Here is a 23817-nt window from a genome sequence, read left to right as displayed (position 1 = left end):
ATTATTTCAATATATTGACTTCAAGAGTAGTAGCAACAGCTCCAGACCTAATGGTAACGATACCTAATGGTAACCTTAGATGGGCAAGTGTGATGGATTAGATTTTTAGATGGATTAGTGGTAACCACTTTGTTAAGCCTCTGTTATGTCTGACAACTGATGCAGCTTGCAAAAATACATTTCCATGCAGTCTGAAGAAGAGGTTCTTTGCTATCATCAGTGTGGGTTTTAGATCTGGCTGTTGTAAAGGAAACTGAACCAATGCAGTCTCTTGTTATTTTGCCCTGAGTCTTGATAGTCTCACCAGAGATGTAACATCAAAGACCCATTCTGTCTGCTGGCTGAAAGCATTCTCTTTTTCCCTTGTATTTGTGTTAACCGGCTCACTGGGGAATCCAAACACTGTCCCTTTAGAACAATGGATTTAGCAGAAAAGTGGGTTGGAGTGTCAGACCCAGAGCAGCAAAGGGGATGGAGGACAAGGCCTTTCCTCCTCATTGGCAGAAAGCTACAGTTGTTAGCTGTGCATGAAACTGGACACTTAATAGTCAGCAGTGTTATCCTGGGCATGAAAAAGGTAAATGAGTCTTTGCAGGTGCAACTGTATTAACTTTCAAACGTAACTTTTAACATGCACTATCAAATACTAATTTGTTCTCTCCTGCTGCAATAGTGCACTGATAAGCTTGAGCGGGACAGATTGATACTGTTTCTCAACAAGCTGATCCTTAATAAGGTAAGGTGGCTATGTACCCTTAACAGTAGTTTATCGGTCTTTCAGCTGTATAAAATGGTCTGAACTAGTCTTTCAGGGTTAACTTGAGCAAAAACTCAGGTCTTGAGGAAGTCTTAAAACAACATTTCATACAGCTTTCTGGGATGTGGCAGTTGCCATTTACTGGTGGAAAAGCTGAAGGAAATGTGTGGATATTGTGGTGTTTGTACCATTCTAGTCACTTTAGAGAATGATTTGACTTTTCTCATGGTGCTTCTTGAATAAAACTGTTCAGTACTTGTAACAACTCTTATCTAGAAAATGCTTGTGTTAACTCAGTTCATTTGTTAACAGAAAAATGTGAAGGACCTTATGGATTCAAATGGCATTAGAATCCTTGTAGATCTGCTTACTCTGGCACATCTTCACACAAGCAGAGCTACAGTCCCTCTGCAGGTATGTGGCCTTTGTTTCTTACCACTCATACATTGCTTTGCTAAAAGGACAGTTCCTAAATAAAAAACAAACAAACAAACAAAAACAAAAAACAAACACAATGTCCTTTTCACATTTCCTGTAGAAATGTGATATTTGCACTGAAGCTAAGCTATTCTTATAAACATCAACTTCTAGAGCAATGTGATTGAGGCGGCACCTGATATGAAGAGGGAGAGCGAGAAAGAATGGTACTTTGGCAATGCTGACAAAGAAAGGAGTGGTCCTTACAGCTTTCAAGAGGTACCTGTTGGCTTCAAACTCTCAAACTTGACAAATTATTTATGTCCTGGTGACTGGGTGTGTTTCAAACAGCGAGAGGGAAAACTGTGAACAATGCTAAACTATATTCTCAAAGTAACCCTTTAAATCAGGATTAAAGCTAGATAAGAGACTCGATGTTGTGCCAAGAACCACAGTCTTTTTGGTAAGGCTGCCTACCCCTCCATGCCCCAGTTGTGTTGCAATTAATCCATCAATGTTTCCTGAGAGTTATAAATACGTTGGAATTTCATGAGACTGTAGTAGTCTGCCATACAGCAGTTAAAAGCTTGTCTTGAGTGTGAATGTTTAGGAGCAAAGGTAGCTCTGAATGCTGAATCAACTAAATTCATTTCTAATCTTGCAATAGATGCAGGAACTGTGGAACAGCGGAAAGCTGACTTCAAAAACACGTTGCTGGGCTCAAGGTATGGATGGCTGGCGACCATTACAGGTCATCCCTCAGCTGAAGTGGTGCTTGCTTGCCAGTGGCCAGCCTGTGTTGAATGAGACTGACCTTGCCACACTTGTACTCAACATGCTCATCACAATGTGTGGATACTTTCCCAGCAGGTAAACACTAATTTTCAGCAGAAGTGGTTAACTTTCTGTGGGAGATGCTGTGCCACTTTATTTTTATTTTTTTTTTTTTTTTAGGGATCAAGACAATGCTATTGTAAGACCTCTGCCTAGAGTGAAAAGGCTGTTGTCAGATAGTACCTGCCTTCCTCATATCACTCAGGTAAGCAACTCTTCAAAAATGTATCTAAATGAGTAAAAGTCTGACTTACTCTACCATCTTTCCCATGTGAATGCTTTAAGTGGGACAAACACATCAAATGACATCTGTAACATCCTGCAGATCTCTGGACAAGCAGTTGTTTATTTCACCGGATGTTACAAATTTCATGTTGTTTCAGCCAATATCTCATTAATAAAGATTTCCACCCTTGGAGATACTGAAAAGCCATCTGGACGTTGTCCTCGGCAACCAGCTCTAGGTGACCCTGCTTTTGAGCAGGGGGCTTCAACAAGATGACCTCCAGAGGTCCCTTCCAATTTTAAACATTCTGTGATTTGAACTTGTTATTTTTGGGCTGAAGTATTCTTTAACTGAAATTCTTGTAAGTTTCCTGGCTTGTCCCAGTGCTGAATTAGTGAAAACTTCAATTTTGTCTAGGTAACTTGCACTGCTCAAGCAGCTAATGTAAATGCTTGTTTTTGATTTCAGCTATTACTGACTTTTGATCCTATCCTTGTGGAAAAAGTCGCTATATTGCTGTTTCATGTCATGCAAGATAACCCTCAGTTACCTCGTTTTTATCTGAGTGGAGTTTTCTTCTTTATCATGATGTACACGGGTTCCAATGTACTTCCTATTGCAAGGTGAGGAAAAAGAATAGCTAAAAATCTCTCTTGACCAGTCATGCTCAGAAGGACTGGTGTTCTCAATGCTCCAGGGAGTGTGGCTTGCTAGAACCAACATGAGATTGCAAGCAAATGCCCTCTAGAAGAATCGCCTCCACGTGGTCTAGTCAGTCACTAAAATGAATGGCTTATGACTACCAGGGAGGGAACGAGAGCATGTCTAATCATATAGTTCTAACAGTACAACTAGGCGTAGCTTATTGTAGAAGAACAAATCGTTACAGGCACTGAAGAGTAGTAATATAGCCTACTGATATGCTAATATAGTTTTTGATAGTAAACAGCTATCAAAAGTGGTGGAAAAATCTAATAGCTTGGTTTAGTATTGAAGCATAAAACAGGTAAATCAGTCTGTACTACCTGACCCAGATGCACTGCATGTGCAGGTGGCTATTGAAGTTCATTCCAGTGCTCTTCCTCTAAATTCAATAGTTCATAAAAAGCTATTGTACAATTCCAGTAAAGTCTCTTCTATAGCAAAATGCATTGGGGAATGATTGCGTGTTTACGTGATGACTCTAGCGTAACAGGACTGTCAGCAGTTAGTGTAAGGTCATCGTGTTTCATACCTGCAATGGTGATCTAATGGTGGAGGGAGAGGTTTGTAGGGAAAGGTTGTCTGTACCTCCATGAGCTTCATTGTGGGTTTTTTGTGTGTGTGGAGAAAACAAGCTTTCAGGAACAAGACTTTCAAACTGAAATGATGAACATAAAGCAACATTTATAACATGGGGGTGCTTAACTTGGTAGAGTTCCCAAGGATTTGATGGACTTTGTACAGAGATTCATTCAATTGTTGCTGTTACTATTTTATCTCAAAGTAAATATATGACACTTTCCAGCTGGACTATGCTGGTCTGCTTATCTTTCAAGGGTGCCTTAAGTATCAATTAAACAGAAAATAACTGCTGTTTCTCTTCTAGGTTTTTGAAATACACACATACAAAACAAGCTTTCAAATCTGAAGAAGTGAGTAGATTGCGAAAGTAACTACCTCTGTTTCCAAATAGTTTTGCAGACCACCTGTAGTTGTTTTAACAATACTTGCTGCTTGTTCTTTTTCTAAGCTCTCAAGAGTTAGAATTTAAGAACTTTAAGGGAAAAGGGGGAGGGTTTTTTAGATCTCAAGTTTGTTAGCAAGACTGAAATCAGGTTACCTTTGAAATGACAATGTGATCTCTTCTGCAGACAAAAGGTCAAGATATAGTTCAAAGAAGCATACTTGGACATATTCTTCCTGAAGCAATGGTGTGTTACTTAGAAAACTATGAACCAGAAAAATTTTCTGAGATATTCCTTGGAGAATTTGACACTCCCGAAGCAATTTGGAGCAATGAAATGAGGTAACTGTTTTCTGTCAGAGGGACAAATAAAACTGAACTACATGTCATGCTGAAGAGGTCTTGTCTTTGACATTTCTAAAGAATGTTGTAAATACCTGGATTCCATGGTTTCGTTACTTCCCTCTGTTTGCCTTCTCCAAGGGCAATGTCCTGCATTACCCTTTGCTTCTATCAAAAATAACAGGGGCGGGGCGGGGAGTGGAATTGGCAGCGGGGAGTATTTCCCTGAACATCTGATAGCATGCTTTACATCTGCCTTTTATTGTACTTGATTGAGTTCCTTTCATGAGTGGAGACTTCACTGTTTATGTGGACTGCTTTATATTTACTTTACTAATTTATTACCAGCATCTGTCTAGGGCAGAGACTGCTAATATTACAATCCGTTTTTAGGGTCTCCCAAAAAGTAAAGAGGTGTTGAGGGAGGGCAAAATGTCACTTTACGTTGTTTTTAATAAGCTAATTTTCATGTCATTGAAATAGTTTTATAACAGAATAGGACTGAATCCTAGTCTGAATCCCCTCTGAAATGTGGGAAACTACTAAGGAAAATCTTTTCAGAAGAAATCATTGAATACATTTGAACAGTCACTGAGGATTGAGGACTGCTTGGCAAGTGTTAAACCAAACTTTGTAACTTTTAGGCGTCTTATGATAGAGAAGATTGCTGCTCATCTTGCTGACTTCACCCCTCGTCTTCAAAGCAATACAAGAGCACTCTACCAATACTGTCCTATCCCAGTTATCAACTATCCACAACTGGAAAATGAGCTGTTCTGTAATATTTATTACCTCAAGCATCTTTGTGATACACTCAGATTTCCAGACTGGCCAATTAAAGATCCAGTAAGTAAGAAGTATTTTGGGATTCGTTTAGTTCTTGATCTTTCAGAGTCTTAGAAGTGGGATTTGTAACAAAAATTAAGGAAATCAAATGCTAGATTTGTTGCAAGTAACTGATTGAGCCTAATTTTCAGTTCAGAAGCAAATATGTTAAACACTTAGGTCTTGAAGCAGAACAGTCTTTATGCTATATAGCAACCATGTGTTAAGTATATCCTCCTTGTGGTGACTACTAAAAAAGCAAAATAAAGCATCCAAGAAACTTCAGCTAGTGTTTCAGTGAACCTCAAGTGATTGAGGGGGGGGAGGGGGGCAGGGAATCATCACTTTTGGATTCTTATTTGTCCACGCTGGACAAGAAACTGAGCTAACATTAACTGAATTGGTGAGATCTTTTTGGTACAAGTCTATGGTCTAGATCTTTCTAAGCAGCTTTACTTATTCATGTGGCTTTGTTGCAGTTTTTGTAGTATCGAGATGTGAACTGCATATCCTTTAAGTGATTCTCCCTCTTCTAATGTGACTCTTATATAGACATTTTAATCTTAAGGAAAAGGATTAGGTCTCTGAACTTTGGGTGATAAGGATTCATTAATAAAGCAGCACTTTAGTAAAAAAAGATGATATGTACTGGTGTCAGCATAAATGAAACACTAATAAATTGTAATTATTTAGGTTAAACTGTTGAAAGATACACTAGAAGCTTGGAAGAAGGAGGTAGAAAAGAAGCCACCTACCATGTCAATAGATGATGCTTATGAAGTCCTTAACCTTCCCAAAGGGCAAGGCCAGTAAGTTGTTTTCAGTATTTAAAGTTGTATGACTACATTTACACAAACTCCGTACACTGAACGAACTGAAATTTCTTACCTCGGTACTTGCAACCAGTTAGTGGTACCAGTTCAGTTATGTCTAGCACCCACTTCTTTCACTGTGGAAGATTATCTAAAAAGAAACAAAGCTTGAAAATCCAACTCCAGTGCTTGAGAGAATATTTTTGAAGTGTTCAGATAAACTGGAACTGGGGAAAAAATTCTTTGAGCTCTGCTTCAAAGCATTCACCAGGCTGTTTTACAGGACAAGTATTAGACTCAACCATAGTGAGCAAAGAATATGGCAGAACTTGAATATATTCAAAATGGAACTTGGTTTCTCTAATCATTCTTCTTGCCCCTGCCAAGTATTGTCCTTTTTCTTGGTGATAATATCCTTGGGATATTTTACCTCCTATCTTGCCACTGATTTCTGACTTCAGGCCTCTAGAAGAGAACTGACAGCACTTTGTATTTATCCTTCAAGAACAGTGCAGTTAATACAAATCATGAACTATTAACTTTGACCACTTATAGCTCATTTAGACTCTTCATTTAGAAGATTCAGGGACTTCGAGCACCTTCTGGTTAGTATATTCAGTACAAGATATACTAAAATACGTTCTATTTCTAAAATTTCTTTCTATTCTGTGGCCACATGATTACCCCCATTCAGTGTCAGCTGACGAAGCAGATTTTCAAATTGAAATGAGAGCGTTGTAGTTTTCACTTACTTGCAGTTACTATTAGTACTGTTGTCAGAATATAGGCTTGGTTTTCTGTTTTTGTTTTTTTATATTACTCAATGTAATGGGACTTGTTTTCTCATAGGCATGATGAAGGCAAGATCAGGAAAGCTTATTTCAGGCTGGCGCAAAAATATCACCCAGACAAGAATCCAGAAGGCAGGGTATGTATAACACAAATTTATGGTGTTAATAAAGTGGGTACAAATTCAACTCTTACGTGTATTAAGAATTCTGAAATGTCCCCTTAAATTTTCTTTCTTCCTTTTAAAAGCTATGCCCTAGATGAATACCAGAATACAGATTAATACTACAGATGAGTAATTTAACTGATGTCAATCAAGGAATATTAGGGTTTCTACAGTGAACTGATGTAATCAGGTCAGACCCACATCTCAGAAAGCATCTAGTTTAAAGAGTTACACAGGACCTGAATAGGCTAATTGCTCCCTTTCAAAGACAGACTGAATCCTGTGCCCATTCTTACAATCGGTTAAACTGTACTTACTACTTTAGTCATAGTGGAATTGACTTAGTTTTAGTCTCTTGCCTATGGCAGAGTTTAGGAGACAAAAGAAAACTGATCTGTGAACCAGTGTTCTTAAGGTTATTTGGTGTATTTTCTGAAGTGTAATAAGGCAACAAAACCACCGTTGTGGCTAATAACCTGGAATGCTTTATTTTACCTGCATCTAAACTGATGCTGCAGACTTGTAATTTAGGGGGTTCTCAGCAACTCTTAAGACTATTCTTCTTTATTTGCAGGATATGTTTGAAAAAGTTAACAAAGCATATGAGTTTCTGTGCACAAAGTCTGCCAAGGTGACAGATGGGCCAGATCCAGAAAACATAATTTTGATCTTGAAAACTCAAAGCATCCTCTTCAACAGGCATAAGGAAGGTAAGTATGCTGTCTCAGAAGGTTTTATGTTCATTTCTTTAGTGGCTATCGCAGTCAGTTTTAATCTCTGTTCTTGAGTCTGTTCTGTTGATCTGGTTTCTGGCTTGCCACAGCATTATGTAGCTGTGGTAAAGGGCTTTAAAATAGGACCACTTCTTCCATGAAATAAATTCATCTGCAGTAAAACTTAATTCAAAAAAGCATGAATAGCTTTTTGAAATTCTCTATACTAATACTAATCAGTTTGAATCTTCCTCCATATATAACTTAGACTTACAATTCTGTCTACGTAGAAGAATCCTCACCAGTACTCTGTCACCCAGATGACAGATTCTAGGTATAAATGAGATTGTCTGTCTGTTTTTTAATAGCCACATGAGTGTAATCTTGTGGAAATTCTGACTAGTGTTAGAGTCCTTTGATGAGTGTACTGCAACACTAGCTCTTTCCCAGCCCAGCTGGGCTGGGAAAGAGGCATAGCTAGAGTACCCTAACCCTTGGCTCTAGCTACAGTCCCTGGTTGGCAGCTGCTGGCATGTCCAAGTCTTGCAGAGTCAACAGTGTTTTGCTATGTAAGTGTTACATTATAATGGTAAGCTAAGAACCTCATATGCAATCATAGCTCTGTCAGTTGTGTGGAGGCAGTGACAACATTAGTGTAGACTTATATAGGTTGGCTCACAATCAGCTCTATACTGCAAGATGAAATTGTTCTTCAGCACTGCTGAACCCTGAAGGAATGAAAAATATAATTATGTAAAATATACGATTGCCACGTCAAACTGGTAAAGGTCCTTATAGGCTTATTATTAGAGAGTCCTGGACTAAGACAGACAGATGAAGCTATACTTGTGTTACTCTGGAGACAGACAAGCATCGTTTGGAAGGCTCTGAGCTTGGGGGCTTGCTGAGCTGGAGATAAGTCTTTTTAATCTTAAATGAGTTCTTTCCATGAAACTCTGTCAGCTTCTAGCATGAGCAGTCTTATGTGACAAGGAGTCAGATTGTGTGGACTGCTCAGTCTTGCTCCAGTTTTCCCAAGAGTTGGCTTTCTTTGACTCCTAGTCCTTACATATCTGATATATCTTCCACTGATAATTATGCGGTGGTTTAAATTGCTTAGACTCTGCATATATGTAAACTTTGACTTTTTTCTTTCAGAGTTGAAACCTTACAAGTATGCGGGCTATCCTATGCTGATAAAGACTATTACCATTGAAACATCAGATGACCTCTTGTTCTCCAAAGAATCTCCTCTGTTGCCTGCTGCTACAGAACTTGCTTTCCATACTGTCAATTGTTCAGCATTAAACGCCGAAGAATTGAGAAGAGAAAATGGAATTGAGGTAAATGGAAAGAAATGTATTGAAATTTTTTTTAGTTTAACTTTTCCACGGCTAAAAATCCTAGATCCTCAATGCATAGGACATCAGATCCAACTGAGAGTCACTTTTGGCCTTATTGAGACACTTGTCCGTTCTTATTGCTCTTTTCTGGATGCAGTAGGAGAAGCCTCTTGCAGAGTATGCCCCCTTTCTGGACCTAGGCTTGTCTGTTGAACTGTGGATAAGCAAACTACATATGATGTTGCTGTACTTCTTTACAAAACTCTATTAAGAGCTGCATTCTGTATGTGAAAGAACAGATAAACATGAACAAGTCACTTGAGCAGAAGGGCTTTTCATTGCGTACATTATCTCAACTGTGAGAATGCTATCAACTCTAAAGCACTAAATGCTAGTACCAGCACTTGCAAGGAATTTTGCCCCTACAAACCATTTGAGCAAGTGGCAGATTTTGTCAAATGTTTTCCTTCAGCCACAAAACATTAGCTGATGATAAACCCATTTTTAATTTCTGCCAGCCTTTGTCAGTTTTTGTTGTGACTGAACTTATGCATCATCCAATCCTCACAGGTATTGCAAGAGGCATTTAATCGTTGTGTAGCAGTCTTGACTCGTTCTAGTAAACCAGATGATATGTCTGTACAGGTAAGTTGCAGCAACTTTAACTGATTGTAACAGCTTCTTAGAAGACTATACAAATATATAAAATATTTTATATGTATAATATCATAATAAATATAAGTCTGTATATATAAGATATGGATATAGTATTATATATTAAAAATAGGATTGTAAACATGCGTTTCCCCTCCACTTGGAACTAATAAAATATTGCTTTTTTGTAGGTATGTGGATATGTTAGTAAGTGTTACAGTGTAGCAGCTCAGTTTGAGGAATGCAGAGAGAAGATTACAGAAATGCCTAACATCATTAAGGACCTCTGTAGACTACTGTATTATGGCAAGGTAAGAGCTCCCTTCCTTTGCCTAAATGGGTATTTAACTGCTAAATGTTTAGGGGAACGTTCTGTTTTTGAGAGAGAGCACAATTGCAGAGACTGATCACACCCTTCTGTAAGATCCCGGCTAATCATTATGGGATACAGAACTCTACTGCCTTGTTCTCAACACTTGTATTTGAAGCCATGTAGTGGACTTAAAATGCAATCACTATAAAGATTCAGCTATTTTTGCCTTTTAACTGACTGGTTTATTGTACTAAATCAGCAGACAAAAGTACTAGAGCTAGATCTTAGGTAAGCAGATAGACTCCTAACTCAGCATAAACTCTGGGAACATTATTCAAGAACTTCTGTTGCCATTCAGCTCTTTAGAACTTATGTTATATAAATGCTGAATTTTGTCTGAGTTAAGAAAGGAAAGCTTGTCTCGAACTTTTCATATGGGGTATGTGAAAACAGAAGACTATAGAAAAAGACTATAGAAAACAGAAGATTATAAAACTAGAGTATAGTAATTGACTATAGGTGCTTGTCTGTTCTTTAGTCCCTGCAGAACACATGTATTGCCATAAAAAGCTCACCTGGGCATCTCTGCCACCTTCTTGAATTGTTTTTTCCACCAGTTCATCAATGCTCCTTTCTAATCATATGAAATAACTATTCGAGTACTCTTCCTTTGAAGGATGCTGACTAAGTAGCCATGCTCTTGGCCACGAGACACTTCAACTGCAGATGTTCTGTCTACTTCAGTTTTCATCTTTGTGCTGCTTAGATAGTACTCTAGAACTGGCAAGTTTTGGCTTTAAGCCTTTGTTTGGTAAGGAAGCCAGTTGGCTTTCTTTGGTCACAAGTACTAAGGCAAACTCTTTTTCCTTCCTCAGAACATACCACGAGTAGCTTCTTTGGGAGTGGAGTGTGTTAGCTCCTTTGCCTTAGATTACTGGCTACAAACGCACCTGTTCCAAGCTGGAGTTCTCTGGTACTTACTGGGTTACCTCTTCAACTATGACTATACGCTAGAAGAGAGTGGTATTCAGAAGAGTGAAGATTCGAATCACCAGGTAATGTTAACGAGGTGCATGGTTTCAGATACCAGTGACTGTTGCTTGCCATCTCTTATTAACAAAATAAGTGTACTCAAATACTAGTTAGAATCATTGAATTACATGAACAATAATGTTAACGGAGCAGTTTTGGAAGGGGATTTTTGTGTAGTAGTGTAAATACTGTTTGGGTTTTGGGTTTTTTTCTTTTTTTAAAGAGTTCATGTTTTGAGTTCAAGTGGTAAAGCTGCCAAAACCTGTATTTTCTAATAGACTTAATGCAAGAGATTTTTATCTACAGTGAACAGTAAAGAAGTAAATTTGTGCTATCAGAAGGAAAAAGTCCTTTTTTCTTGAGGCTCCACTGAAGGGGCTGTCTACTGATACCATGAACTTACCCGAAATGTCTACTTTAGGACCATATTGTCCCTTTGCCCCACAGCTATGTAAGAGGCTTCACACTTCCATTTCCTTAAACAGTAACCCACTAAGTATGGCATTTTTTCCTCAGCTACTGGATGAGATGAGCTTTGAACAGTCTAGTGTAGTTATTAACTCTTGTATCACTGTCATAAAAGGCTTATTATGCTGATACTTGACTGTGCTAGCAGGAACTGTTGTCTGGTCAGAAGCTATTACACTAAACAGCTTCTGTAGTTTTCAGCTTATCTTGATGCCCCAGTTTTTCCTACTTATCAGTGTTTGTGTCTAACTGCATTTATTAAGCCCACAACACAGTGATCATATTGTGCTCTTCTGCAGCACCTAGTGTTTTATTAGACATCAGTGCATAATTAGTGATGCAGATAAATAGGGAATACCAGTTCTGTTCATTCTGGTGCAGAAGTGTTGAACAACTCCTTCTAGCTATTCTAATATTTCTTCAGTAAGCTCTAGCTTTTTTATAACTGTCTTTGTATTTTTCAGGAGGTAGCAAATAGCCTTGCTAAGCTCAGTCTCCTGGCCTTGAGTCGCCTCGGAGGGTATCTCTCTGAAGAACAAGCTACACCTGAAAACCCAACGATCAGGAAAAGCTTGGCTGGAATGTTGACACCCTATATTGCAAGGAAACTTGCTGTGGTCAGTCCTACTGAGGTAGGCATCTGTTGGCCAAAACTTTCTCTATTGATTTATGGAAAGAGTACCTGGTCACTTCTAAAACACTGAACTCTTAGATCAACCTGATACAGAGAACAGCACTACGATTTTTTTCTTTTCTTTGCAATTGGAGTAGCTGCAAGGAAAAGAAACTGTTTCAGTCTCAAACACTATGGACAGGAACAGTACCCTATAGAGTAATATTTGCAAAACAAATATGGGAGCAAAGAAGTTGAGGTAATTGTTGAAGGCTTAAGGATATCATGATAATGGAGAGCAAAGGATAAACTACTCTCTTTAATGGGGACAAGGAAGTCATCTACAAAGAGATGATGCAGATAGCTGCTGCTTGCTGTCAAAAATAGGAGAATCTGAAATAAGTGTGGCTCAAAGCAGAGTAAAGAAAAATTAAAATATAGGTTGTACTGTACCAAATAACTTAAACATACTGTTTTTCCAGTATATGGAAAACATGACACTTCAAACCTGCTTATGAAATTAGTCTGGTTGTTAATGAGATTGGATTAACTTATGTCATGAAACACACTGATTACTGTGCGTAATGATCCAGAACGAAGTTGTAAACATGTACGTTGTGTAAATTCCTTATTTCTTAGACTCTGAAGATGCTTAACAGTAACACAGAGAACCCCTACTTGATCTGGAACAATGGGACAAGAGCCGAATTACTTGAGTTTTTGGAATCTCAACAAGAAAGCATGATTAAGAGAGTAAGATACTCCTTACTTTAAATCCTGCTACTATTTTTTTTAACTATTTCATGTTTTGGTACAGCTGCTTGTGATATGGTGGTATAGTTAATACAAGCATCCTTTGTTGTCTACTCCTAAGACAGTTTCTTCATTCAGTAGTCTTAAAAAGAAAACAAAAAACCTAAACAAGCAAACTCTTATTTCTTGTAATGTTTCAGTCTGTCTTGAGCTTCTGACTTTTGCTAAAGCTTTAAGTTTTCTGATCAAGTATTGTTTATTTCATTATCGGGTTATAGCTTTACACTTTCTACAAAATTAGTTTCTGTCTGAGCTTGTGCTGTTTATCTCTGCTTAAAGGGGGATTGTGACAAGAGCTATGGGTCTGACTTTGTCTTCAGTGACCATGCAAAGGAACTTATTGTGGGAGAGATTTTTGTTAGAGTCTACAATGAGGTCCCTACCTTCCAACTAGAGGTGAGATGTAGCTAAAACCTTCCTGTTGAAACTATATTTGGAATGTTACTTCTTCCTCTTTATCTATCTTTTAATACAAACAGAATGGAGAAAATACAGAATCTTACGGAAGTTCCCTTCAACGTGATCAGCATGTTATGGGATATCTCTCTATTGGAGTAGAATAAATTAACAAGAACAATGAGTTTGTCATAAGACATGCTGCTTTGGATGGCTTAATGCCTTTTGTCTGCAGTGCAAGCTTGTAGAGACTCAGGTTCATTCAGTAATTCCAGGAGGTAGTGATTCTGCCTAGTGTCTTTGCTGTCTGCCTATATATGTGGAAATAGGGTTAATGTGCTCTAGATGTTATAGTGATCAGAGTAGAAAAGTGTTTCCTCTCTGCCTGTCTGGAAGAAAGGGATATATGAAATGTAGGAAAAGTTATTTGGATACACTTTTTTCTAGTGTGAATACTGTTGCATCACACAGTTAAAAATGCTCTCATCTCTAATTTAAAGCTTCCTAAAGCATTTGCTGCAAGCCTCTTGGATTACATAGGCTCACAAGCACAGTACCTTCATACGCTAATGGCAATAACACAGACTGGGAAAGTAGAGTCCAATCAACATGGAGATCGGTTACGGAGAGTTGAAATGGCCCTGGAGGCTCTGAGAAACGTGATAAAACACAACCCAGGTAGGCTTAAAAATGAACTTCCCTGATAGGCTTTCTTGTGGACAACCTTAAAATACGCGAACCTCTGTAGTCTTTATCTTCCAGTGAGAAGGAAGCTTGTTTTGCTGGCTAACAGACTTTAGCATTGTTATAAGCCATATAGGCTTGCTTTTTCTTCCCCCCCCCCGCCCCGGAGAACATTATCAGTAGATGTAATAAAGTTTTATGTGAAATCCAGGCCTTATCTATTTTTCTTCTCTGAAACATTGAGTTTTAACTCTAATTCTAGCCTGCTGTTGCCAGGAAGACTTAAACCTCTTGGATGAAACTTTTTGTAATCCTTCAAGCATTGTAGTTGATTTTTAAAGTTCCTTGCATCAAAAGAGCAAAAAAGAACCCCCTTGAGCCAAGTACTGCATATTACGAAACACCTAAAAACATGTTAGGGCCTTACTAAAGCAGGAGGAGAAGATACTCTTGAGAGTGAGTAGCTAATACCAACAAAGATTTATGAGCAGATATCAATGTACAGACTGGAAAAGCCTGAGACACGATTAGGATGTTTTCTTACTGTATTATGTGTTAGTTCTAAAAGCAACTTATGTTACTATCGTGGCTTCTCGTAATAGGTAGTTAGGTTGTTCTCAGACTGGATTATCTGTATTTGGCAATTATAACCCTGAGGGCAGCTGTTATTGCTGCACATAGCAACCCTACTCTAAGCTGGGAGAATCAGAAAGGGCAAGTGTATTTGAAGACAAGAAGTACTGATAACCAATGATAAATAAAATAACTGAACTTGCTTAGTTGTCTTGTAAGAATGCAAGTAACTATATAGTCCAAGAACTAGCTCAAGCTACGTGCCTTACAGGGAGTAAGTATCCTCTTCTTTTGAAATACTGTTGACATGAGACTTTGTGGAAGCTAGCTTAATAGACAGGACTCCATAATTTTCTATTTCTGTAGCAGGTGCTGTCCTGTAGGAGCTGTTATAACTACTGTGGCAGACTGTATACAGACCTGTGGTCTCTAACACTTCTTTGTATAGTGAAATGTGGGCTTATGATGGCCTTCAGTGAATGCTTTGGCTAACATGAAGACAGTAATTTATTTGGTCTCTTGCAGGTTCTGAGTGTGAATGCATAGGTCACTTTAAGTTGATATTCTCCCTTCTGCGTGTTCATGGAGCTGGCCAGGTGCAGCAGTTGGCTCTGGAGGTAAAAAAAAAAAAAACCAAACCAACAAACCAAACAAAAAAACCCTTAAACTCCCCTGTCTGGATGCTCCACATACTCAGCATAAACAAACCTGATTGTGTAACTGTTAGAGTAGCACCTAAAAAGTATCAAGATTGGGGTTCCAAGGCATCAGTTCCTCCTTGGAGGAACAAGTGATAGCTTTTTGTCTGTGTCTTTGCTCCCTTCTTCCCTGAGGAGACAAGACAATTTGGTGGCAGGAGTAAATATTGTAAATATTAGCTATATTGGCCAGTGAGGTGACTGACTTAATCATACACTGCATTTTCTGGACAATGTCTTAATAACTAGAATATAATCAAGTGTTGTTTCTGATTTTTTACAGGTAGTGAACATAGTAACAAGTAACCAAGAATGTGTTAACAACATTGCTGAGGCAATGGTTCTTGCTAACTTACTGGCACTCCTGCATTCCTTACCTTCAAGTATGTACCGTATAATTCTTAGTCTTGCAAGGCAAAGGGTTTCCAACTCAGAAATTGATTAGAATGAAGCTGGCTGAACTTACTACTGAGTTTTAGGTTAAAACAGCATTTCAGTGGGGATGATTTAAAAAAAAAAAATGTTCTATTTAACCTGTTTGTCTTAAATGTGTGAGCTGAAACATATGAATTGCAGGTATTTGAATTGTGTTTGAATAGCATAGTATGTCATAGACTAATCCTTCTAGGGAATTTAGGTTGTTGACATCTAATTAAGAAGTTACGCTGTACTAGAATGTAGGATTGATTTGACATTCCTTAACTAACTGAGTTTAGCCAGAAATCCCGAAGCTTGCAATTGTCATAAGCTTGATTCAGTTTTCATACAGCTTTCTGTTAAGATCAGTTTGGTTCATCTTTGATTAGTTAATAGTCTATATGGCACAAAGTTCTTAATACTTTTTATTTTGACAGGTCGACAACTCGTCCTTGAGACTTTGTACGCTTTGACATCTAGCACAAAAATAATTAAAGAGGCCATGGCAAAAGGTACAGTACTACATTGAAAGCAAATGTTTTTACAACACTGGACTTAAAGTAAATACAGTGGCCAGATCTTACTCTTCTCTTTAGAATAATCGGTGTGGAATTGGTGAATTCATACTACTCGTGACCAGAAAAAAATTTGAATGTTTTCCTATCTCTCTGTACAGGTGCTTTAATCTACTTACTAGACATGTTTTGCAACTCAACTCATCCACAGGTCCGAGCCCAAACAGCAGAGCTTTTTGCCAAAATGACTGCAGATAAGCTGGTGGGTCCAAAGGTAAGAATCTTAACAGCTCTTGTTGGAACACTTATCTTGATGTTACCAGCCTCTCTCTGAAGATGGAACAAAAAAACCTTCTGTGACCAAAACATTCATGTGAAGAGCAATCTGGCTTTTTCAAAGTAGTTAACTCTTAATCTGTGAGCAGGCTTCTAGAAGCAGTTGTATTTATTGTAACTGCTATAAGCAGTTTGGTTTCCCTTTGTAATGGCTTTAACATTAGATACCTAGATTTCAGACCTGTCATTGGCTACCGCTGTTTTAAATGATAGCACTGTTTTATTTCGTGGTGTTAGGTTCTAGCAACTGGCATTATAGCACTACAAGTAACTGGACTTCCTGGAGTTCTCTGTTTTTCTGTCAGTTTGACTTACGGTATACTAAATGTCAATTCTGTTCATCCTTTCTAGGTTAGAATTACACTAATGAAATTTTTACCTGGAGTCTTCATGGATGCCATGAGGGACAACCCTGAAGCTGCTGTTCATATCTTTGAGGGAACACATGAAAATCCCGAGTTAATTTGGAATGACAACTCCAGGGAGAAAGTATCAACAACAGTTCGAGAAATGATGCTTGAGTATGTGGAGACCTACTGACTAAGTATTTTCTTAATTGAGACATACTTTTAGTGGCAGTAAACCAGAAGAAGTTGCTATAGAAGAAGTGTCAGACAGAGCTCTGCCTGTAAAAAGTAGAATCCTTGCAAGTCAGACTTCAGCGAAAAGAAACTTGTCCGCTGTTTGTATATTTCACCTGTAACTCAGTGACGCAAGTGCGGTTTGTGCACAATCCAGGTATTTGCTCACTGCTATAAGATTTGGGAGGGGGTTACAATGAGGAGAAAACAGGATTTAGAAGCTGGAACTACTTCACGGTGATGGAGGGAGACTGAGCTGTCAAGTAGGGAAGACGACTGCTTCTTTTACTGCTTGTTAAAACTTGCTTTCTTTTTAAAGGCACTTTAAACTGCAGAGGGACAACCCTGACACTAACTGGAAGGTAAAAGTATGCTGTTTCTGCTTTGGGTGTGTCCAGGGAGACTATAAGCCAGCTGATAATATATGCATGTATGTAACTCTGACAGGCTTTCCTCTTAAAGTACCAACAGGAACTCACTGCTGTGCTAACTTAACTGTTTTAATATTGAACTGATGCTTTCATTACTTCTTGTACCTTGAAATCAGACACTTTATTGGCAGTGGTTTTGCCAGTAATACTCTGAATTTTCTGATAGTTCAGGTCATTCTAAAGCTTATCAAAAGTCAGCAACAAAGGACAATACTAGTTTGCTGGAAAAAGTCCTGCCGCTCATTACATAGCTGTAGTAAACTTTATCTTGGTAAATATTAAGGGATGTTAGTAAGCCACTGAGTCTCAAAAATGATTGTCCTGAGCCATTCTATCACATCAGGTCAATCGGTGAGATGTTTGTCTATAGTATTTCCCAGTATCTGTGAAAGGCCAGGCATGACTTCCTCCCAACAGTGGTCTAGTTCAACATTAAAACAACTTCTAAACACATGCAGGATGGCTATTTTGACGCAGGCGTAAACTGGAAATTTCCCTAGGTTAATGGTGAGAAACCTTCCCCTGAAGTGTGCAAGAAAGAAAGGAAAGGGCTGTTTTATCGGCCCTGTTGCTGGTACTTCTCTTGAACTAGTGTTTACCACTAGTGTAGTTGTAGACTCGGTAACTTGTGTTCTTTGAAAGAGAAGTCCGCTGTAGTAGTACTGCCTGCACTGTTCTTCCTACTCTCACTTCATGTTTCTTCAAGATGAAGTGTTTGTTGATCTTGCACAGCTCCGTTTTGGAGAATACAGTTAGTTCAGTGACCCTTACCACTTAAGAGTCATGATGTTAGAGAAGCAATGACAGCTCTCACAAATACACTTGCCAATAACTCCTTCTACTTTACAATTCAACAGCTGCCTGAAGACTTTGCTGTGGTGTATGGTGAGGCAGAAGGTGAACTTTCAGTGGGGGGAGTCTTCCTAAGGATTTTTATTGCCCAGCCGGCCTGGGTTTTACGGAAACCAAGAGAATTTCTCATTGCACTGTTGGAAAAGTTTACTGAGCTGCTGGAGAAAAATAACCCCCATGTAAGATGATTTTTCTGACTCTGCTCTTTGAATTTGTTTAGCATTCTTTAGCTACTAGTCTTTTAGTATCTGATTAACTTCTGTTCTCACACTTTCTTCCCAACATGAGTGATTTCTTTTTTTTGACTGCTTTCTGACTCTGTGTAAAAGCATGTAGATGTGTTTAGACAACTTCTGAACATGAGTCAGTGGTTTTAAAGTCCCTGAAGCCACAGAACTAGCTTCAGTGAGTCTTAGAGGCTTATTTTGTGGTAGAGATGAGGCTTAACAAATTAAGTGTCTTGTAATTATTCCATGACTGACCAAGCTAAGAAAATGGCGGTTGTTCTACACTGCCTAAAAATTTTCAGCTCTTGACACTTCTAGTGTCCTTCTGCAACACTAACTTCCCACTCTGGTGTACATTACATGACTTATGCAAGGCTGCCACCTAACAGTGTAACACAGTAGAACTAATGTGTTAAAGTTTGAGAACAATGTTCAAGTCAGTAACTTAATGATATTACTAATAACTGAATTTTAAACAGTGTTCAGACAGATTCTGGGTTAGACTTGCAGGGAGGCGATTAACTTGCACATTTAATAAAACGGAAATCTTTGTTACAAAGATGTGATAGTAGTTTGTACAGGCACGCAGAATACAGCAAGCGTGGTGAGTGCTGCTGCGCAGACTGCAGAACCCGTTAAGGCATTCAGGTGGTCAGCCTAAACATGCGTGCTATCGTGCTTCCACCGAGCAAGTTAGCACGTGTGCTGCTGTGCACGCAGAGGCTGCAGCCAGACACTGGCTTCTCTAGATACTGGAAATGGAGCTGGAAATGGAGCTGAGAAACTCCTGTGTGATCTGTGTTCATGAAACTAGTGAATGTCTGCCACTGTTGGAGCTGATCACATTCTTCTAAACTTCTTGTTTTAACAATTTCAAAGCAAAGTGACGTGATAAAAGCATTAAGGAAAAAAAAAAACTATAATGCAGAGCAAGTGAGAAATGTTACTATTATGGCGATACGTAAGGCTTTACTGAGTTATATTTTCTGTTGGTTTTTGGTTTTCTGCAGGGGGAAACTTTAGAAACCATTACCACAGCAACTGTGTGCCTGTTCAGTGCCCAGCCTCAGCTAGCTGATCAAGTTCCTCCGCTTGGTCATCTTCACAAGATAATCCAAGCTATGAATCACAAGAACAATGCCATTCCTAAATGTGCCATTCGTGTCATGCACATATTGTCTGACAATGAGGTACTGAATCATTTAAGTGCTCATGGGGAGAAAAAAGCATAACTGGAGTTATGTTGTTTAGTAGCATTCCTAGAAGGGCATTATTCTGACTATAAATACCGTGTACGGGATGATGAGTGGGGACTTACAGCTAATTAATGAGGAATTGGTAGATTCAAGGCACTGAGAAATTTATGGTCTTGGCTGACTATATCTGCCATAATGGTCAAGCTTAGCATAAAATGAAGTACTCTGGATGTTTCTGTCTCTCTGTAGCTTTGTGTTCGAGCAATGGCATCGCTAGAGACTGTTAGCCCTCTCATGAACGGAATGAAAAAGAGATCGGATATAATTGGTGTAGCCTGTGAAGCACTTAATCGAATGTTTCAGAAGGAACAAAATGACTTAGTAGCCCAAGTAAGTAGTATATTCTCAGTCTGTAAAAATGTGATATTTTTATATTTGTCTATCTAATCTGCTTATAAGAGCAGAGGTACCATTCAACTTCAGTGTCCAGGAGGCTTCCCGGAAGCCATCTAACTAATGTGCTTTTCATGTTGGAGAAGTCAGAAGTCAGTCCAAAATGCAGACGTGTTCAAGGATGCTACCCAAGCATTGAAGCTTAATGCATAGGATACTGTTGGCTTGCGTCTGCTGAGAAAGCATAACATAGGAATGCCAGCTAATTCAACTGAATTTACACCTAGACAGAGTAGAACTGCTGGATAGTATCTTTGCTTTCTCTTGTATTTATATGGCTCAGGAAAAACTGACTAGCTAAACATAGTTGGTAATTGTTGGTTCTTTTGGTTCACACTAATGCTAGTAATGTAAAACATCTGTGTGGAACTTCCTAGTCCCTGTTAAGACAACTCATTTGGGTATGTTTGCAGGCTTTGAAAGCAGATTTGGTCCCTTACCTTCTAAAGCTGCTGGAAGGTGTTGGTCTTGAGAACTTGGAAAGCCCTTCTGCAACAAAAGCTCAGATTGTTAAAACTCTGAAATCCATGTCTCGCAGCCTGCAGTATGGAGAACAGGTAGGTATTGACAAGTCCTTAACTGGGCTTTGTACACTTGGAAGATCAAACTCTGAACATCCTTTGTTTAATCTGATGGCTGTCATGTGCATCTCTCCACCAAAACGTAGACGTAATGTAACTACAAGATTGTTATGGGTTGGAACGTCTCCATCTTTTTCTTGTGGAGAAGTCATTGGTTCAATGCATGTGAAGAGCACTAATGAAAAAGACAAATCCCAAGTGCAGAAATGTTCTATAAGCTCATAGGCTTCTACTGCCAGCTCTTCAGAACTTCTTTACAAATGTAAATGCTTTTTTGTTTCCTGGATAAATACTGTTGTAGACAACTGTAGTGGTGTTATGGATGTATATTCAAGTTGGTATAATTTGTCCCAGTAACTGTGCTAGTTCTTGGTGCCTTTCTCCTTACCCTTGTGTTGAAAACCCTCTCAAAGGGAGGGCAACGGGCGATAGGTCTTTTCCCCCAAGTTGGCCCAATCTTGCTGTAGTACAGGAAGAGTCCTGTTCTGCCTCAGCTCTAGGTGCGTGGCAAGTGGCTGCTTGCAGGGTTGCTTTTCCTTGTCACCTAACGAGGGAATGAGGGAGAAAGTCAAGCTGCTAAATGACTTTTCTTTGAGCCTTCCGCATTATGTGTTCGGCTGCACAATTCAAACGGAGAAGCAAGTTGCGACAGGCTCCTTGGAAATGCGTGGTTCTGTATTGCAGCCTAAACTACTGTCATGCTACTTGGTAATCCCTTCAGAATGGTTGGGTTCTAGAAAATGAGTTTGTTCCCCTAGAACATGACAAATGTCACTTGCTCACTGTGTTAATCTCTTCCAATACTACAGGTAAATGAAATTCTGTCTCGTTCTTCTGTATGGAGTGCCTTCAAGGATCAGAAACATGACTTGTTCATTTCTGAGACACAAACAGCAGGATACCTCACAGGTTAGCAACCCTTTCCTATTTATGTTCTGAATCTTACTGAGCTGTTACTTAATTGTGAGACTTGTCTCTGGAGATAGTGTTTATCCTCAGGATCTAGTGCCATCGTGTGGCCTGAACATTAGTGCTGTAAAAATACAGTAAGTTTTTAAAACACTTATCAAAAGCCAAACTTTTTTTTTTGTCTGGTTGAGAATGTATTTTTCTGGATGGTCTTTGTTGTACCTACTTCTAAAATATCAGAGCAATGGAATCTGGACACTGGCAAGTCTTGCAAGTACCCTGTAGTGATAAAGCAGAGATGTAATCGGAAGTAATGAATGACAGTAACTTTCCGTGCTTTCTCAGGATCAGTCTACTTTACTTCTAGAAAAAATTGTTTTCCAAGGTTGGAGGAGGAGGAGCAAACTTTGTTCAAAATCACTTAGGCTTTGTCTGTATTAATTGTCATGTGAATTATGCTGCTTTAGTGTTAGGCGTGTAGTTGTAGTATTGGAGCAGTTTGAATGCTAACAGCTCGGAGCGTGGGGCCATGTTCCAGTCAGACTCCGTGCACTGGCAGGGCCCCCCTCCGGTGGGAACGGCCTCCTGCCGGTACTTAGAGCTTGCGGCTTATACTTGAACCCTCCTGCGGCGCACCCTGGGCGAGGCCCCTGCTGCTGCCCCCAAGGCTGAAATGGCACCCCAGGGGTGCCCCCTCGGTCCCACTAGCAGTGTCGAAGAGCATTCGAGCCGTGCGTGCTGCGTGCGCCGCGCACGCAAAGGATAGCAACTGATGTGAGCTCCCTTGCTGGTAATGGCAGGGTGTGGACGTAATCCTAGGAGAGTTACGCCATAGCAAATCACATTCTGGTTCTTCCTTCGCTGGCGTGCAGCGCTTGATAGACACATCTTTAATGATTACATTCTGCTGTATCACAGGCCACAACTTCACTGTCGCAGATTACTTGCTATATCTGAAAACTTTATGTAATGACATTGTAGCAAACTTTGGCTAAAGCAACACGTGATGTAAACTTCTGACTCCTCAATAGCCGTCAGCTGAACAATGATGTGGTCTTAAAAGTTTAGCCTCCCGGGTAAGGTTTTAAAGCCCGTTGTGACAGATCAATAGGAACATTTCCACGTGGCACGTGGAACTGTCTCATCTGACCCAATATAGAAATCTTGGTAAAGCTTTTGAGCCTAACTGAATTAATGAGGTATAAATCAGATAGCCATATAGACAGGAAAGTTTTTCTTGCAAGATACTAGTGTGTAATTTGAGAAAATGAAGCAAGAGCCTTTCAAGTCAGGAATTAGACATTTTAGAAGCAGATGCTGAATATTTTGAGAGTAGGTATATTGCAACACTTGATGCATTTTTCCACACAGGAGAGACTCAGTGCTTTAGCTTTGAACAGGAGTTTTCTGTTTATTGCACCATTTAATGCTACTTTGACAAAGAGCACTTGACCACTTGATTTGGTTGGTACTGAATTTCCTTGGTATTTCATAAATAGTATAAATTAAAAATATGAAGTAAATGCTGGCTGATTACTGGCTGAGAACTGAAATTATACCAGACGTTGTCAGGCTTGAGACTAGGGGCAACATTGCTATCCAATTGCCTTAAGGCCCGTGCTGCATTTAAATTGCCTAATGTTTAAGTGCTTGCAAACGTAGAATGAAGATGCTGTACAAATGCAAAGTGTAGATGGAAACCAAACTAAAGCTTTATTTGTAACCTGCCTTATCTTGTATTCTGCCTTATGTCTTGCTTCAAATTGCTTTGCTATTTGCACTTCCCTTGAAACTTCCCTTGCTTGTTTCTCTTCCCTCAGGTGTCTCTTCTCCTTCCCTTCTAACTGGCAGCAGTCCCCTTCACCTGAGAAGTGGGCTTTAGATCTGCTCTGCCAGGCAGCTTGCTAACTTCTGTGTAGCTCTCTAAAGCAGGTAGATACCATCTTGCAAAACGCACGCTGCACTTGCTGCATTCCGAGTAACAGATGCATGTCTTAAAACTGTAACAAATGTGTGGTCCCCAACTGCAAAGCACCGATAAACTTGCCTTCTTCGGGCAGCAGAAAACTAACAACTGCAGTGGCTGGGACTTGCTGGTACTACAGATGAACTAAACTTCTGAAGCATGTTAGGAGTCCTCCGTAATGGAAAACTTTGAGGGACAAGAGAGCTAGTGGAGTTTTTG

General features: G+C 39.3%; 1 protein-coding gene across 5 annotated transcripts in view; it reads left to right on the top strand.

The window, feature by feature from the left end:
• DNAJC13 (DnaJ heat shock protein family (Hsp40) member C13) overlaps positions 1–23817 on the top strand; it is a 56787-nt gene that overhangs the window by 30135 nt on the left and 2835 nt on the right. For all 5 annotated transcript variants that reach the window (XR_014228176.1, XM_082311998.1, XM_082311997.1 and 2 more), the window contains 31 exons: positions 674–736; positions 1070–1171; positions 1349–1453; positions 1842–2044; positions 2129–2213; positions 2703–2857; positions 3823–3868; positions 4088–4242; positions 4887–5088; positions 5761–5876; positions 6729–6807; positions 7409–7544; positions 8706–8890; positions 9461–9535; positions 9736–9855; positions 10733–10912; positions 11822–11989; positions 12610–12723; positions 13063–13179; positions 13680–13857; positions 14962–15053; positions 15418–15517; positions 15989–16063; positions 16228–16340; positions 16754–16923; positions 17303–17345; positions 18272–18445; positions 19504–19683; positions 19939–20079; positions 20556–20699; positions 21533–21632. Coding sequence is in view for 4 of the 5 variants with exons in the window: in XM_082311998.1 (XP_082168124.1) it covers positions 674–736; positions 1070–1171; positions 1349–1453; positions 1842–2044; positions 2129–2213; positions 2703–2857; positions 3823–3868; positions 4088–4242; positions 4887–5088; positions 5761–5876; positions 6729–6807; positions 7409–7544; positions 8706–8890; positions 9461–9535; positions 9736–9855; positions 10733–10912; positions 11822–11989; positions 12610–12723; positions 13063–13179; positions 13680–13857; positions 14962–15053; positions 15418–15517; positions 15989–16063; positions 16228–16340; positions 16754–16923; positions 17303–17345; positions 18272–18445; positions 19504–19683; positions 19939–20079; positions 20556–20699; positions 21533–21632 (3916 nt within the window). In the remaining variant the exon portion in view is untranslated. The remainder of the gene's footprint in view (positions 1–673; positions 737–1069; positions 1172–1348; positions 1454–1841; positions 2045–2128; positions 2214–2702; positions 2858–3822; positions 3869–4087; positions 4243–4886; positions 5089–5760; positions 5877–6728; positions 6808–7408; positions 7545–8705; positions 8891–9460; positions 9536–9735; positions 9856–10732; positions 10913–11821; positions 11990–12609; positions 12724–13062; positions 13180–13679; positions 13858–14961; positions 15054–15417; positions 15518–15988; positions 16064–16227; positions 16341–16753; positions 16924–17302; positions 17346–18271; positions 18446–19503; positions 19684–19938; positions 20080–20555; positions 20700–21532; positions 21633–23817) is intronic.

This window comes from Platalea leucorodia (genome assembly GCF_965183815.1).
Source record: "Platalea leucorodia genome assembly, chromosome: 1".
Classification (NCBI taxonomy): Eukaryota; Metazoa; Chordata; class Aves; order Pelecaniformes; family Threskiornithidae; genus Platalea; species Platalea leucorodia.
The sequence above is the reverse complement of the archived record's forward strand: the minus strand, read 5'-3'. Positions and strand labels throughout refer to the sequence as shown.